The sequence below is a fragment of the Lacerta agilis genome, chromosome 15, assembly GCF_009819535.1.
Source record: "Lacerta agilis isolate rLacAgi1 chromosome 15, rLacAgi1.pri, whole genome shotgun sequence".
In the NCBI taxonomy this organism is placed as follows: Eukaryota; Metazoa; Chordata; class Lepidosauria; order Squamata; family Lacertidae; genus Lacerta; species Lacerta agilis.
In genome coordinates, this window is record NC_046326.1 from 39,561,127 (window position 1) to 39,578,673 (window position 17,547).

The 17,547-nt window shown below is 45.9% G+C and overlaps 1 protein-coding gene across 1 annotated transcript in view; it reads right to left on the reverse strand.

The window, feature by feature from the left end:
• The window catches only part of VMP1 (vacuole membrane protein 1), a 106,718-nt gene that overhangs the window by 81,438 nt on the left and 7,733 nt on the right, over window positions 1–17,547 (reverse strand). Inside the window, exons 2-5 of the mRNA XM_033171435.1 lie at window positions 8,724–8,823; window positions 7,334–7,469; window positions 6,341–6,431; window positions 4,616–4,726 (exon numbers count right to left, since the gene is read on the reverse strand). Coding sequence (XP_033027326.1) covers window positions 4,616–4,726; window positions 6,341–6,431; window positions 7,334–7,469; window positions 8,724–8,793 — 408 coding nt within the window. The 5' untranslated portion in view covers window positions 8,794–8,823. The remainder of the gene's footprint in view (window positions 1–4,615; window positions 4,727–6,340; window positions 6,432–7,333; window positions 7,470–8,723; window positions 8,824–17,547) is intronic.

Below are 17,547 nucleotides of genomic sequence, written 5' to 3' on the forward strand. Positions count from 1 at the left end.
CAAGGAGGCTCTGCGGCCATATCAGCTGTGAATTAGCAGTGGATCGGGAGCATATCTCCCTCGGCCAGGGCTGCTGCACACCACAAGCCAAAACTAAAAACAAACACATCAAGAAGACCGAGCTCTAGGAAAAGTAGCAAAGCCACGGCTTAATTCAGCCAGGCAATCTGATTTCAAATGGTTGCAATGCCAGCAGAATCTCTCGCAAGAGGGTTCTGGGCAAGGCTGGGGAGTTTGGGCAGCCAAGGGGTGGAGCTGGTGATCACTCGAGGACGGCGCCCGTGACGGAGGCACGGGTGTCACGAATTTGGCAAAGGCGAGGTTTGATTCCGCTGGGCTGCAGCTGCTACGATGTGGGGATTTACCAGCATGATATTAGGGCAGGCACAATCTGTGCTGTTGGTTGTCACAGCCGAGACATCCAGTTACAGATGTGCATCTTAAAAAGCATGCTCTCCAGAAAGCTGCTTCTTTTTTTCCCTTTTTTTCCCCGATATGCTGGAAGCCACCCGGAACAGGCAGGAAACGGAGGGCTCCCCCGCACATTTCAAACAGGGAATGTGATGCGAAAGGAGCTCATGGCACAAAGGAACCTGGCATAAAGCTGAGGGCTTTTCGTGACTGCTGTAGCCTCTCACTCCAAGCCAACAAAAGCAGGCTGCAAAGGGAAATGCAAGAGAGCTTGTTATATATTATAACAAGGCATAAAATCCCACTCAGCAGTTCAGTACAGTAATATTGACTTGGAATATTTCTCCTACTTCATCTCAGTAATTCCTTACACTAGCCCAGTCATGTTAAGACACAGAAATATTAAACCCAAAATGTGGGTGAGCGGACCAAGGCTGAGCAAGAGACATGGCTCAGCCATAGAGCGCCTGTTTTGCTTGCAAAAGGTCCCAGGTTCAACCCCCTGTATCACCAAATAGGACTGAGGAAGCCCCTGTCTGAATACCTGGAAACTCGCTGCAAGTCTGTGTGGACAATATTGAGCTAGATGGACCAGTGGTTTTAATGTATAGTATAAGGCAGCTTCTTTTGTTCTTTATGTTTTCAATGTCTGGGCCTCCTCTCTGGAACACACGAAGCAAGAGAAGGCGAAAGTGCCCCTGAGCACATGCAGAGGGCACTTCCAGCACCGTTAAGTGTGAAGAGTGCACCCCGCATACCAGGGGAAAGAGGCGAGTCTTGCCTTCCTCGTTCGCAGGCCATGAGTTGTCTGTTTCAGGGGAAATCAACTTCCACGATTCTATGATTCAACGTGTCGCTTGCGGAGTTCATATGCTAAGAAGCAAATGAACAGCAAAACTACGAGAGAGCAAGCGTGAGGTTTCTTTGTCACCAATGACCAGGACAACGGTGCCATCTAGTGTCTCCTTTAAACAACACAGCAAGAACAAAGATCTGTTGGGAAATTGTAAACCAACTTCATATGGGTTCTTTTTTCTTTTAAATTTAAAGCGTGACCCTTTCAAATCTTGGTGTGTTCACAGAGCCCCCAAGTGGTGGTTTTGGGCAGAACTCTTCCATGCAGAACCAAAAGCCGCGAAAGCAGCTAACAGGCAAAGAGGGGCGGTTTTACTGAACCACAATCAGTAAGCAGCTGGTTTGGTTTTTTACGCCCAACACAGAACTCTTCATTTCCAACCATTTCCCCCACTACGTGTCTGAAGCTGGAAGTCCACTTCCACCCAAAAGAGAAGTCCCAAAGGAGGTTATTGTTTCACCTCATTTTGATAATTCTGTTCCTGGGAGTAGATAAGGACTTGTATTTTTTTTATGTTGCGAAGTGCCCTGAGATCTACGGATGAAGGGTGGAATACAAAATAAATAAATGATGTTCAGGAAAAAGGCAAGAAATTTGATTGCAAACTGGGGGGGGGGGGATAGTTTCAGAGACATTCCTGTATTTGAAAGTCATAGAGTTGGAAGGGACCATGAGGGTCAACTAGTTCAACCCCCTGCAATGCAGGAATCTTTTCCCCCCAATGCAGAGCTTGAACCCACAGCTCTGAGACTCTGAGATTAAGAGTCTCATGCTTTACCGACTCAGCTATCCCAGAAAACCAACTCTGATAAGTGGAACAGCAAGAATTAAAGGCGACGTGAAACTTTAGGGTGGGGGATGAACAGCTAGCAGCCCACAAAGCCACTTTATTTGTCTCCTGCACATGGAAGCAGAATTGGGACCTGCGAGGACCTCAGCCTACAACAGGCCTGAGTTTATTCTCTTAAGAGTGTAAAAAGAAAGCTAGTAGGAAGTGGAAGAATTAAGGGAGCATGGAATGTTGGAGGTTTTGATTTCAGCAATGTTGCTTTTACTGTGTTTTCTCCTGTACAGTTACTTCCTTGTGGTTTCTTATTAACTGGGTTGCAACAACTTCCCGATTGCAATAAAAAGCTGTTAGCGCCCATGTGTAATTGGAACACCATGTTGATCAGTTCAGAAGAGATTCTGGTTAATGGGGTCTTTTCCAGTGCCATTGCTTTGCCTTAATAAGCAGAGTATTGGACAGACCTTAACTTTAATCACAACGTGAATGCTAGATTTTCTTCCACATGTAGTATATAGCAACTATTATGGAATAAGGATTCCGTAGCTTAGGGGCAGGCCACATGCTCTGCAGGCAGAAAGTCCCTAGTATAATCCTCAGCATTTCCAAGTAGGGCTGGGACCCTGGAGAGCTACTGCTAGTCAGTGCAGACAATAATGTACTACATAGACCAATGGGTTGACTTGGTATAAGACACACTCGGAGAAGACCTATTGTAATCACTCGGCATTAGAGTGGGACAATGTATCAAGACATCGTCCAAAATCACTTTGAAGTCCACATTGTGCTAATGGTTTCATAATATTTGACATGCCAATACCTCGACTTACGAATTACTCGACATACGAATTTTTCGACTTACGAATGGACATCCGTTGGCGGTTTTAGATGGGGTTTACTCAACTTACGAATTTTAGATGCGGTTTACTCGACTCACGATTTTTTTTGAATTTTTCGTTTCCAATGCATTCCTATGGGAAAATTGCTTTTTTCGACTTACAAATTTTTTGACCTACGAATGTGCATTCGGAACGGATTAAATTCGTAAGTCAAGGTACCACTGTATATCGCAAATCACAATGTGTTTGTGTGTGCTATGTAAAAAAAAAAATCAAGATTTTTTGGGGAAACTGTGAAGCCAGTTGTTGCTTCTCTCATTATTCCTGCTGCCCCTGTTGCTCTGTACTATAAAATAACAGTTGTAACAGTATGTTAAAGGTAAATAGAATCTTGTAAGTTTTAGACCCCTAAGCAGTAGCAGTTGCCAGGACATTAAGCCGTTCGCCTCAACATATTTCCAGCCTTATTTCAGACATCGTGATATACCACAATGTTGAAAGCCAGATGTTGCTCTGCCCAACCAGGCATGGATAAGAGGTCCATTGATTTCAATGAGCCTAATTGCAGTTGCAGAATTTATTTGTCTCATTTATTCCTAAGACCACTGTTCAACATAAATGGATCACAAAGCTGTTGACAGAACTACAGTGGACGCTCGGGTTGTGAACGCGATCATGCGGGAGGCGCGTTCGCAACCCGCAGTGTTCGCAACCCGCGCCACTGCGTCTGCACACACGCGTGACGCAATTCGTCGCTTCTGCGCATACGCAAAGAGCGATTTAGCGCTTCTGCGCATGCAAGAGCGCCGAAACCCGGAAGTAACCCATTCTGTTACTTCTGGGTTTGGCGCGGTGCACAACCTGAAATCGCTCAACCTGAAGCGGCTGTAACCCGAGGTATGACTGTATTAACAAAACCATTCCATCAGTCCAACAAACAACATGACATATAAAACAATAAAAACCACACGTAAAAAACAAAGCAAAATAGGCACAATGTGACTTAATATGCCTGCTGTGGGGGGAGAAAACCAAGTTCAATACAGAGGTGGAGGCCTGTCTGATCTCAGCCAGTTTCTCCATCCCTGCTTTATTCAAACCTCTGCTGTTTTTTCCAACAGCCACCTTCTCCCTCCCTCCCTCTCACACTCTCTCTCCATCCCTATTTTACTCAAACTTTCCCCTCTTCAGTGTCTCCCCCTTCTCACTATACTCTTACTTTTCCATTCCTCGGCTGCCTCATGTGAGAGAGGCGCAGAGCTCTCAAATATCCAAAGGATATTCAATAGTCCTCAACTATTTGTATTGTTTGTATCTGTTTGTATTTATTTGTTTTTGTTAAACTGATTGAATGTTTACGATTTGTTTTAATGTATTTTGTTTAGTCTGTGATTGTTATTAGTATGATGGTTTTTATTTGTATGTTGTGAGATAATTTTCAATAAAGATTATTAATAATAAAAAAGGAAGAGGATGCCCCCAGTCTTGGTGGCCCAATGGAGGTGATCGTGAGGCGAACAGTTTCACAAGCCCCGGGGAGGCAGAGATGTGAGAGGGCATCAGAGGAGGGAGGGAAGGAAAGAGGGACAGAGGCCAGTGCTGCCCGTGGCACCCCTGACCATCATTCAAGGCACTGGTTGAAAACCACAGACATAGAGAGATAAAAACAAACCTCAGAGTACACCCACCCACCCATGCACACACAAACACACCCTTGCTTACCAAGTAGAGCAGAAAGGTGTGAAGACCCGTTCCAAGTCCCACTGAGGACAGAATGCCTAAGCCTACCCAGTAGGCACACCATAAGAGCTTCTTCTCCAAATAATGCACATACTAAGAGAAAAGAGGGTGGGGGAGAAAGAATAGAAGATTACACTTTCACAAGAAGGTGCAATGCTTATTAAATCCTTCTACAGCGCGTCAATGAAAAGTAAGTAAAAACACACTAGCGCAGGGGTCAGCAACCTTTTTCAGCTGTGGGCCGGTCCACCGTCCCTCAGACCATGTGGTGGGCCGGACTATATTTTGAAAAAAGTAATAATGAATGAATTCCTACGCCCCACAAATAACTCAGAGATGCATTTTAAAGAAAAGCACACATTCTACTCATGTAAAAACACCCTGATTCCCGGACTGGTCGCGGGCTGGATTTAGAAAGCGATTGGGCCGGATCCAGCCCATGGGCCTTAGGTTGCCTACCCCTGCACTAGCGTTTCGAAAAAATTACCATAAAACCAGTTTTAAGGATGTGTCACATCACTGGTGCTGCCTGAACATCTGAGAAAGACAACAATCTATTTCCGTGCCGCCAAAAGGTTGCTGCCAGGTGGGTCTCCCTGGGGAGAGCATACCTTAAAGGGGGTGGAAAGCTCTTATTGCGAGACAGTAGCACACATCAAAATAAAACAGAATTCTGGGCAGTTCAGAGAAAAGGAGGGCAGTGTCAAATTAAAAAACCTGCAGGGCACAGGGCTTTACCATTTGGTGCTGATGCAGAATTTGAGTCCTGGGCTAAGAACCTCTTAAGGCAGGGGTGGGGAACCTGTGGGCCCCTCCAGACATTGTTGGACTCCAACTCCCATCACTCCCAACATGGCGAAAGGTCAGAGATAATAGAGATTGCAGTCTGGCAACATCTGGAGAGCCACAGGTCCCCTACCCCCCCCCCCACTTCAGGTGTTGACACCTGCTCCTAGAAAGCCAGATCTGGAGGAAGAACCAAAAAGCCAAAGACCAGCACACAGAGAGGTGAACCTCACATGGGTGCTAGAAAAAACACGATTATTTTACCTTATTTCTAGATATATAAAATTACAATTGCTCAACAGGTTTCCATTTCAACATACATATCATCAGAATGCAACTGTTACTTATCTAAGACCCTAACGGAACGTTTTCCAAAGTTTGCCGTTTTATTATGTTTTCATATGTGTTGGAAGCCGCCCAGAATGGCTGGGGAAACCCAGTCAGATGAACAGGCTATAAATAATAAAATTATTGTTATTGCCAGGAGCCTGGCTGCTGGATCAGGCCAGTCACCTACCTAGTCCAGAATCCTGTTCTCACAGTGGCCAGCCATGCCTAAGGGAAACCCGCAAACCGGACTTGAGCACGACAACCCTCTCCCTACTCGTGATTCCCAGGAAGTGGCCTTCTGGAGAAGTACAAGACAGCCATTGTGGCTAATAGCCGCCGAGAGCCTCCTCCTCTGTGAATTTGGTGGGAGCAAATTCCACAGCTTTAACTGTGAGCGCTATCACTTAGATAGAAAAGAAATTCCTTATTTGGAGGATACGAAGCGACCGTCTCTTCTACTGATGCCCATCGTCCAATTCTGGGCATTTTTTCTTTCTTTTCTTTTTTTTAACCTGCTGGCCTACCGAGAGAATGCATGCAAGGACCCTGCACATCCTGAAAGCCCTATGCCCCTTTGATATGTGGTGTTACCTGTTGATGTGCGCCTTCGATATAATACGCGGATGTAAGCAGTGCCAGCAGCAGCAAGAGAGACACCACGATCCTTCGGCGATGCCACAATCTTGGGAGGGCGGAAATAAACAAACTGCTTTTAGAATCAAAAATCCAGAGAAGGACCACACTGACACGCACTGGTACCTCCCTCCCTGCCCCATTCATACTCATATTTCAGCCATAACAACAACTATTAGTAGTAGTAGTAGTCCACCCATCTGACTGGGTTGCCCCAGGCACTCTGGGTGGCTGAACCTGATAACCCCCTGCTCTAGCGAGCCCATAGGAATATAGCAGGCATGTCCAACAGGTAGGTTGTGATCTACCAGGTAGATCACTGGACGTCTGCGGTAGATCACTGCTAGATCATTGGCTGCTCCCAAAAAAGCTGAACTGTGGCTCTCCTAAAAAAGGCTCAACATTTTACCTCCTCCCTGAGAAAACTCAACAACTTTGACTTGAACCCCAAAAAAGGGGGTAGATCACTGCCAGTTTTTAACTCTGTGAGTAGATCACAGTCTCTTGGGAGTTGGCCACCCCTGGAATATAGGAAGCTGCTTTATATTGATCCAGACAAGCTCTTCCTAAGAATAACACAAGATTCCAGAACAGGCTCCTGAGATCTTTGGAATTTGCAGGAGACCCCCCCCCCCAATCAATTATGTACTGTGGCAAAGGTGCACTTCCTTCGCCATGGGTCGGATCCTACCCCATTCTATTAGGCGCACCACGTTCTAGAGTCAGGGGAAGGGAGAGGGGAAAAAATCTCCCACCTCTGAGACTAAATCAGGACACAGTAAAATCTAGGCATTGATAAAGGAGGTAGAGGCGGGGTGGGGGGGGAGGTGGTGGCTAGTGAGTGCCTTTCAACTGCAGCTGGACCCAGCCCCACTTGGGAGGGGAGGAGATACCCCGTTTTGGGACCCCCGTGGTTCAAGAGTAAAAAGTTAAGGAGAAGTGGGCCTTTACTTTATGGTCAATTCTTTCAAGTTTAATAATGTTTCCAGGAAAAAATACTGCAAGGTAATGAGTGGCTTCTTCCAGAGGACGATATCCAGGCGCTCTTCTCGTTCTCTCTTCTTCTGTTCGCTTGACGGAGAAGGCTCTGCAAAGAGGAAGGAGGGGGGGTGGAGGGAAAGGGGAGAATTAGGAGAGAAGAGCTATGAGAAATGGCAAGCATTGCCAGCCCTGTGAAAGATTTCACCCTCCGGGTGAAACAGCAGATATTTGTTCAGATGAGGAAATTCCCTTCTGGGTATGAACCCCTGTGAGGCCATCGACAGCTCTGGGGGATTCATCACCCACCAGACGGTTGTTCAGCTGGCTCCTTGATCCAAAAAGCAAAAGGGCTAATACAGGGGTGGAGAAGAGCAGGTCTAGGGGGGGTCAAATGCTAACCTCCAGATCATTCTGCCTGGCCCCTTGGAACTCTCTCAAAAGCACACACCAAATGGCCTTGCTCTCAACCCTCCTTGAATGTTTTTGCCTGGCTGGAATGTGCCCTTGAACTCTGACCATGCTTTTCTTGCCTGCCTGGATGGGCCACAGGGAGAGGTGTTTGTGGGAGCGGGTGGGTATAGAAAAGCCTGATATTTGCAAGAAGAGAATGCATTGTGCAATATAAAGACTGGTTAAGCAGCACTTTTTCAGCTTGTATAACGAAAACAGGTTGCAGCGTTCAGCTTTTTTGGGGGCACAAAGTGTTATATGACTTCATAGCCTGTAGAAGTGTAGGCAGAACTGAGCTAGAATCAACCCAATGGCCTGACTCTGTGTCAGTCAGTTTCCCATGTTGCTGGACTCCGGCTCACATCAGCCTCAGAGGATGAGATAGTATCAAAGACCCCGAGAACCGCTATGAAATACAGCAGGTCAGTACTGAGATAAATCAGGGGTGGGGAAACCTACCTGAAGTTTGATTTTATAGTTTTGACCGATTTATTGTATTGCATCGTTGTAGTTAAGCAGTATATAAATTATCTAAATAAAGTAGATCTAACCCGAGCAATCAGAAGGAAGTAACTCAACTGTTACCTCAACAGTGTTCAAATAAAAGTATCTAAGCTGATACAGATATTTACTGAAATTTAAGATCTGAGAAATTTCCTCCTCCTGCCCCATCGCAATTTCCTTTAGTGTCATGCCCGTGGTGGGTGGGGCCAGAAGCAAAACGAAAAGAAAAAAAAAACGGGGGCAGAGCAGCAGATGAGACTCTTATATTTGCACAGTAGGCTACAATCCAACCATGCAAAAAAAAAACACAACAAAAAAAACAAACAAACTATGGTTTCTATACCCCCTCCCTCAATACACACTTTCCCAAGCTAGCAAGCGGCATTATCCCAGTTCACTGTCTCACCTGTGAGGTTTCCATTGTACTGCTCTTTGCTCATTGCAATGCGCCTCAGGTCTCTTCCATTCTCTGCCATTTCATAGACCAGTCACTTATGGGGACCTACCTTCAAAAGAGACAAGACGCAAAACTCACAAAGCTGTTAAGCCAAATGTTGCCCGACAGCAAAAAAAAAGGCTCTAGTGTGAGATGATTCAGCCAGGAGTCCACATTTCCACTTGACACCTTTTCCAGAGCAAGGAATGTAGCTCAGTGGGGGAGCATTTGCTCTGCGTTCAAAAGGTCTCTGATTCAATATGCAAGATCTCCACACCACACAGGACCGGGACTTTCCCCAGCTTGAAACCCTGGAGAGGCACTGCCAGTCCGTGTAGACAATACTGGGGTCGGTGGATCAGTGGCCTGTATAAGATGACTTCCTATGTTCTGATTTAAATCAGCCCTTAATTCAGATCCATGAGGACCGGCATCTTCTGCATGTTCAATTTCATGGTAACCACCAGAGGGAGCCCTTATCCATACAGTATTGTATGATCAAATATCGCAAGTCTCATCTAAAAAGGGTCAGCGTAAAGGTGAGATACACTAGTCCTCATGACTGCACAAGGCCACCTGGAGAAGTAAATATAGGGCCAAAGTTCACTATGTTTTCCCAACTCACGCAGGGTCTAAACTTCAAATTTCCCAGCTCATGCACTCTGGTGGGAGTTGTACCCAAAGGAGTGCAGAAGCTGGTGGAGGCTGAACTAAGGCCGAGAGCAGAAAGTCACACGAACCAACTACTTTCTGCAAAATCTGATCATATACACCAGAAAACACCTCTGGATCAAACTGCCCAAATCGAATATCTTACTCCAACCACGGCCTTAGGACTCTCTAAATCAAAGTCCTGATTTTGTGGGTGCTAATTAACAAGCAGCTTCCTGGTACATGGACAGCTGGCTTTATTCAACAGCCAAGATGTGCTATATCGGTGTGTAGGGAATCCCAGGTTCACATCCCCACCGTGGACCTGTTGGGTGGTGGTGGGGAGTTCCACAAACGAGACTGCACTGAAAGAGTTTCTCGGGTGATGAGGACACCCAGAGGAGAGCCTCATTTCCTGACTTCAATGACAGGCAAACAGGCAGGTTTCTTTGGAAACAAGCATCCCTTTCCGTATCAAACATCTCCTGACTTTTCAGCTTTGCCTTCCAAATCCCTTCTGGTGCTTCGAGAGTTATTTGCTACCAACGGAAACCACTAAAAGCAGAGAGCAGCAAGAGGATAATAGCTTTCCATGAGTAACCCATACTCAGGGCAAAGACTCATAAGCATAATTCTATAGCATTTTTTTAAAAAGCAAACGCCTTGTCTTCCAGGGAATACACAAGGGACTCATCCACTAGGGAACCCCTTTTCCACACTGCAGGAGGTTACAGGGAAAATTCCAGGGGAGGTGTGGGGAACCTGTGGCCCCCCAGATGTTGCTGGACTACAACTCCCATCATCCCTGACCATTGGCTCTGCTGGCTGGGGCTAATGGGAGTCCACAGGTCCTCCCTCCCAGGAGTAGAACAGGCTCCACTAGCACTTCCCTTTGGCTCTCCACAGACCAGCAGCAGCAAGCAAGTTATCTCCCATGCCATCTGTTCCACCAATGTTGATCTTCTTTTATAGCAAGCTTATCAAAGCAAAGTGTAAAGAGCCAAGTGGTTTATAGCAACTCAAAAAGTAGGATTTTCTTAGGAAACAAACCGTATTAAAGGAAAGACAACAAGCAAATAAACAAGCAAGCAAGCAAACAAACAAAGCTATCTTTAGCCATCTCACCCCTTGCCTTTCCCTGTAAGACCAATTGCAGTCGTCGGTTTTCCACACCTATCAGCCGATCACCCATTCCCACCACCCTTCTGAGTAATACCCCTCCCCACTCCCTCACTATATTTAAGGGTCTGGTGACTTCCGTTTCAGTGTATCTGAAGAAGTGTGCATGCACACGAAAGCTCATAAACTTAGTTGGTCTCTAAGGTGCTACTGGAAGGAATTTTTTGTTTTGTTTTGTTTAAACAAACAATCAACACCCCAAAAACGTACTCCCTTCTCCCCCACATTCCCAGCAAACCGGAGGAAAATTTCAGCATTTTCAGAGCCCTAACCCTTAAAATTCCTAGGCATGTTTTTAGGTGCTTGGCTGACCAGGCAATTGGGGTCTCCCCATCCTTTCTGCCCCTGGAGTAAACGGGCAGACTTTTTTAAAAATATAATTGCGACATTATAAATGTAACACCAGATAAATTCAACCCAAAACCGATTAGACCAATTTCCCCCGACTGAGCTTTAATATACCTCTTTGTGCCTTTGCCGCCTTGCTCTCAAAGGAACGAAGCAGCCCAGGGTCTGTGAAATGCTGAAGGAAAAGTTCTACGGGTTTCAGAGAGAGAAACGAGAGACCACCCGGGATGCAGTGTAGAATGAACACCAGTTTTACAAGGTTGAGACAATAAGTTTTTTTCAGACAAACTATTAGGGTGGTGTGGAAAGGGATTTTTTATTTATTTAAAAAATCCTTGTATATTTTTAGCACTATGAACACCCAAAAGGAAACATTCAATTAGGACCAAAAAAAAAAAATTAGGACAAAAAATTAGGACACCCTTGAAAGGCATCCAAAAGTGGCACAGCACAACTTAACGAAGAACTTACTTTGGTAGCAAAGGGAGCAAAAGGGCTCTCTCTCTCTCAAGTACAAATGAATGGCTGAACCCATCAAACAAAAGTGAGAATTGTAATGCTTCCCAGATGTTTTTGGACTCCAAATCCCATCAGCCCAATGGTCAAGGACCAGCACTATGTACTTAATTTACATTTAAAGCGTGTGACACCCCTCGGAGAATTCTGGGAATTGCTGTTCCCCCTCATAGAGTACAATTCCCAGCACCCTGAGCAAATTACAGTTCCCAGTATTCTTGGTTTTTTTGGGGGGGGAGTGGAGGGGAGAAGCCATGTGCTTTGAATGTGCAATTGGATCACAGAATCGTACATTTGTAGAGTCGGAAGGGACCCTGAGGATCATCTAGTCCAGTGTTTTTCAACCACTGTTCCGCGGCACACTAGTGTGCCGCGAGATGTTCCCTGGTGTGCCGTGGGAAAAATTGAAAAATTCAAGAGAATTACTTTATATATAGTCAATATAGGCACAGAGTTAATTTTTTTAACATTTTCTAATGGTGGTGTGCCTCGTGATTTTTTTTATGAAACAAGTGTGCCCTTTGCCCAAAAAAGGTTGAAAAACACTGATCTAGTCCAACCCCCTGCAATAGCAGGACTATGCCGCTGTCCCATACAGGGATCGAACCTGCAATCTTGCCTTCATCGGCACCGCGCTCTAACCAGCTGAGCTATCCAGGCTGTGCTTTTAAGTGTGCGGCGTGGATCTTCTGGTAGCCCCAGAAACGCCAGAGGTTAATGCCCCCTGCTGTAAACAAGTCTATGTGCTTCCTTAAGGCACGACTGGGGAAAGAGAAGGGGAGGGGGAATTCTCCAAAAATCCTCTTGAAAACAGTGACAGAGCCATCTCCCTTGAAGAATGCAAAATCCAATCCCCTTAAGCTAAGTAACACTTTGAAAGGGCCTCAGGGAAGTCAGATGTCCTTAGGGGACCTTTTGGGAGAGAGAACAGGTGGTCCTCTGGGCCCAAGATCAACTGGCAGAGATGTTTAGCAACTGATGGGTTCATGTCCTGCTATGTTCATCTCCCTCCCCCCCACCGCCTCCAAAGTCTTCAGCACTGTAACACAACCAAGAGACACGGCAACATAGTTTAAAGGTTACATTACATTTTAGTTACTGGAAAAGCAGGGGACCCAGAATCATTAGCTCATTGTATAAGCACTGATTGCACAACAGAACACATTCCCTGGGCGGCGCCTGCTTAATCTGGGCCAAATGGGGTGTCCTACTTTTCTTTTCTTTTTTTAACCGGGTCTGAAGCTGGTGGTTGCATGGGTGGGGCTGAGAGAATGGGATCCAGCTCTGGCAAGGAGACAAGGAGGTCAGAAAGAGAAGGAAAGGTTGGTTTGTTTCAAAAGGGATTCGGCAAAAGCTATTCGCCTGGGATGAAATAAAGTTCACCCCAGGTGACCAGGTAAGCAAGCTTTAACTGGAAACTTTAACTGGACTTTGAAGATGAACCCAAACAAAACACTGGGCTGTGGAATGGAGTGCTCCTGTTTGGCCTTCCAGCAAGCCAGTCTCGCCCTTTCCCCAGATACTCATGGCCAACCATCAGGAATGAGGGGGGTTATAGTCAACTGGAGGACCACACGTCCCTTGTCTCAGGGAAACGGGATACAACTTTAAGACTGGCAAAGGAACAACATGTTAGATTTGACAGACCCTTTGACCTCACATTATTCTTCAGGTAGTTGGTGTCACAGATGGTTCTCTTCAGCTCATCTCCAACCCAGAAGCTCACTTTCCCCACGTTTAAGACCTTAGGAAGATCTTTCCAGATTAGGCCAAAGGGCCTTGTAGTTCTTACAGTGGCCAGAGAGATGCTTGTGGGAAGTCCATTGAGCTGTCATGTAACACACTTGTTGATGGACATAACCCCCCAAGCATTATGACCCAGATCCACATGGCCGACCAGATCCTACCCTCTGCCAACTTCCCGTGGGCCAAATCGGACATCATTATGACATCAGGTGACAATTCCAAGGTGGTTTGCCAAAACCACCAAGCAGTCAGCTCCTTGGATGTTTGTTTGCAGGTATGGTTTGGGTTCAGACTGGATGATGAAGCTCATCAGCTGGTCCGTGCTGACAGCGAGCTGCCCCAGCTACACTGGTGCAGATGATCTGAGAACTTGTGCGCCAATCAGCAAGCCCTGCTTGCCCCCCCCCCCCCGAATCTGACTGCACATGGCATCAGGCTGGAGTCGATGACAATGGAGAAACGGCCTCAAGGGTGGATTCGTGCCCACACCCGGTCCAATTCCTTTTTTTTTATGAAAACGTTGGCTCTCAGCTCAGCTTTCAGGATTGTGTTGAAAAGCCCAGCCAGATCAGACCGAAATTTCACCTCGCCCAGTCTTTCCCACCCAATCTGATGCCCTCCACACGCGTTGCTGGGAATACAACTCCCATCACCCATAGCTGCTGGGAATGCTAGCCGAAGCTGACATAGTCCAAAGCATGTGGGGGTGGGGGTGGGGACAGGGCCGTCTATTCTCTGTGGCAGAGACTCCTTAAGGTCTCAGGAAGAACTTATTTCCAGGTTCCACTTCCTCCTGAGCTCCTTTTAGCTGGAAATGCCAAGGCTCTTCTGCATGCACAGCATAGCACAGCTACGATGCCCCTTCCCAGCTGCCCATTGACAAGCCTCCTATGACTTAGCAAAGGGTCAACAGATATGTCTCTCCCTGCCCTCCCCCGGTGGGCTTGGGGTGTTGCCAAGCTGTCCCATCAATCCTCCCAACCTGTCCTCCCCCCTTCTTTCCCCGCCTCCACTCCCAAGCTTTAGGAAATCCCAGTTTGGAACCAGCGGCTGTCAAAAGTAGAATATTAAACCAGGGACACCGCCAGCCTGACTATTATACGCTGTCCTTACTTGGCTGAACAAGAATGGCCTGGAAAACTAACAAGGGGTGAAAAAATAATGGCCCGCTGTATCATTATCAGTGACGGCTAAAGCGGAGAGACACTCTCTTTCATGGATTTATTTTTCCTTCCAGACTCAGTAGTGGTGAGATTCCTCTGTGTCTGTTCCAGAGGCTGTTAGAAGATTACGCAGCAAATGCTTCATTCAACAGGCAGTGATGCGTCCTTTGTAATCAGACCATTGTTCCACCTTGCTCAGCGCTGTCTACCCCAGAGGGGTAGAGAACCTTCTTCAGGCCAAAGGCCACATTCCTTTCTGGGGAAGCTCCTCGGGGCCACATGCCAGAAGCGTAAGCTTTACCTTTTGTCCAGTAGGCTAGTTTCAGCACACGCTCCCCTTTTACACCCGTCCCTTTCCAGGCAAGCAAGAGGAACGATCAGAGACACATTCTAGCCAAAGAAAAACACTCAATGAGGAGGTTATGAAGCAGCACTGTTCTACACTCCTAGGTCTTTGGGCACCTCCACTTAAGGCTGAGAGAGACTGCCAGTCCGTGTGGACAATACTGAGCTAGGTGGACAAATGTGTCTAAAAGGCAACTTCCTCTATTCCCAGGTATGACTGGTTGGCAGGCAGGGTTTCAGGCAAAAATATTTTCCCAGCCCCCTCTTTGGAAAAGCCAGAAATTGCATCCGAGACCTACTATATACAAGCAGATGATCTACCAGTAAGAACGGCTCTTTTCCATGCTGAGATGTCCACCTGATGGGGCCATGGTCCAAATGAGTCACACTTAAATCATGTCCCAGGACTCACAAGCACGCACCAAGGTATCGCTAGCCTCCAAATGACTTTCTGCCCTGGCCTTACCTCCTTCCATTCAGAGTGGAAAATTCTGCCCCATCTCTACATCAACTGGATTCGACAACTGCTCTCGATGCAGAAGGGCTGCAGAACTGCCAGCCGTGAGCAGGAGGCTGTCCGTTGCTTCTCTGCATGAGTCACTGGAAGGAGGCGAGGCATGAGCAATTGGACTCAACTGGGGTGAGGGTGTTGCCCAATTCCATTCTGTCCCTGCACTGGCTGTGATCAGATCAGTCAATCATTTCTGATAGAGAAATATAGCCAACCCTGAAGAGAATGCCTGCTGTTATCCCTACCGGCTACATTTGTGGGTTATGAAAGCTATGGTTAATGATTTACTGGGAACGTGCAGATTGCTTCTGTTCTGCTCCTCCCTGCTAGCGAGTCAAAGCCACAAACCCCAATTCTTAAGAATCCTTAGTCCAGCACGATGTCAAATCTGATTTGCTTTGCTCCAAACTAGGATGAAAAGTCATGGCTTACTCTTGGCTTACCAATGGTGTTTTGTAAAAGAAACCGCAACTCACAGTTTGGACCTAATGTGAGGCCGAGGATTTTGGTTTGCTGCTCTCATGTTGTAAGGGGAGGAGGGGGAAACAATCAGCACATTCAGATGAAACCATTAACCGTGTCTTAGCGCAATGTGCAAATGCACCCAAGATCTCACTGTTTTGTGCTTGCTTCTTCCCAATCAATACACTAAACGCAGTTTTAAACCACAGAAGGAAAAATTTGGGCCTCAGCAATTGAAAGCCAGTGAAACCCAGCTTCAAAACCACAAGGCTAGTCTCTCACTTCATCTCTAACCCTCCAACTCAGAGGAGGCTATATTTAGTTCACGAATTCTGCTCCTCGCAAGTCAGAAGCTTTAAAATCCACCACACTTCCCCCTTCTTCAACCCCCAGCAATTCTACCCGCCAATCCTATGGCAACACAGCTGCTCATGAATGAACACGGTGCCTCAGCAAAGGGAGACGGGTGTTAGGAAAAGCAAGGCCTCCTCCAGCTTTGATTCTCACTCTCATAAATGAGTTGGAAATGAAGTGGAGAAATCCTCACTACATCAATCAACTTTAAAGACTGACTGAATAACCTTCCCCCTTATTATGAATAGATTGGGGGGGGTTGGGGGAGGAACTGGAATAAGAGTATAAATGACAAAGATATTATTAGAATGGGAAACAAAAGACAACCTAGTTAAAGCTTCAGTGACGCACTGGGCAATAGATATAGGACACAATATAGATCTTAACCTCTGGGAGGAATTTTGGAAAAGCGACTTGAAATTTACAGCATGCTATTCTTTGAAGGAGAACTGTTTGAAAATGATTCATAGGTGGTATTTAACTCCTGAGTAGGTTGGCTAAGATTTACAAGACAGAATCAGATAAGTGTTGGAAGCATAAAGATGTGGAGGGAACATTGTTTCACATGTGGTGGACATGCAAAAAGGTAAAAGAGTATTGGGAAATGATTTATAATGAACTGGAAAAAAATGTTTAAATTACTCCCCCCCCCAAAAAAAAACCCAGAGTCCTTTCTGCTGGGGATAACTCAGACTGAAATCCCCAGGTGCCAGAAAAGGTTATTCATTTATGCAACAACTGGGGCCCATGTTTTGTTTGCCCGAAAATGGAAAGTGAGAGAGGTCTCAACGAAAGAGAACTGGCAACTCAGGTTGACAGAATATGCATAACTTGCAGATTTAACATATAGAATAAGAGACCAAGAAGAACATGCGTTTAAAGAAGATTGGAAAATGTTTATTGAGTATATGGAAAATAACTGTGTGCAGCTGAAAATGCTGGCAGCATTAAGATAAATTCAACATTCAACAGAGTAAATAATTCTCGATGGATGTAATAGTGGAAAACTGATTTGAATGGCTACTGTAAAATATGCAGGGATGAACCATGGTAAAATGAACCACGGAAAGAGAAAAAGGGAAGTCACTGGATATTTTAAAGTTTGCAAAATGTTTTTTTTGAAATTGTAAAAACAGAAAATTTAATAAAAAAATATTATTAAAAAGAGTATAAATGGCAAAGTTTGGGACACCATTTCCAAATCTCACAAAAAGCAGGGAAAAGAACATAAGAGACCTGCTGGATCAGGATTATTGTTTTGTAAATGATCTGTTAGCTGCCCGAACAACACACACTTATAGTGAAGGTGCAGGATATAATTGCACTACTATTCCCCAATAATGTATTTGGGGCTGAACCTGAGGAAGATAGAGGCTCCCTTGCCCAAAAACACCCAGGACAGGTCCACATCATATATTTAAAGCACACCCAACACACGTTTAAAGCACATTACTTCCCCCAAAGAATCGTGGGAACTGCAGTTCCACCTCACAGAGCTACAGCTCCCAGCACCCTTCAC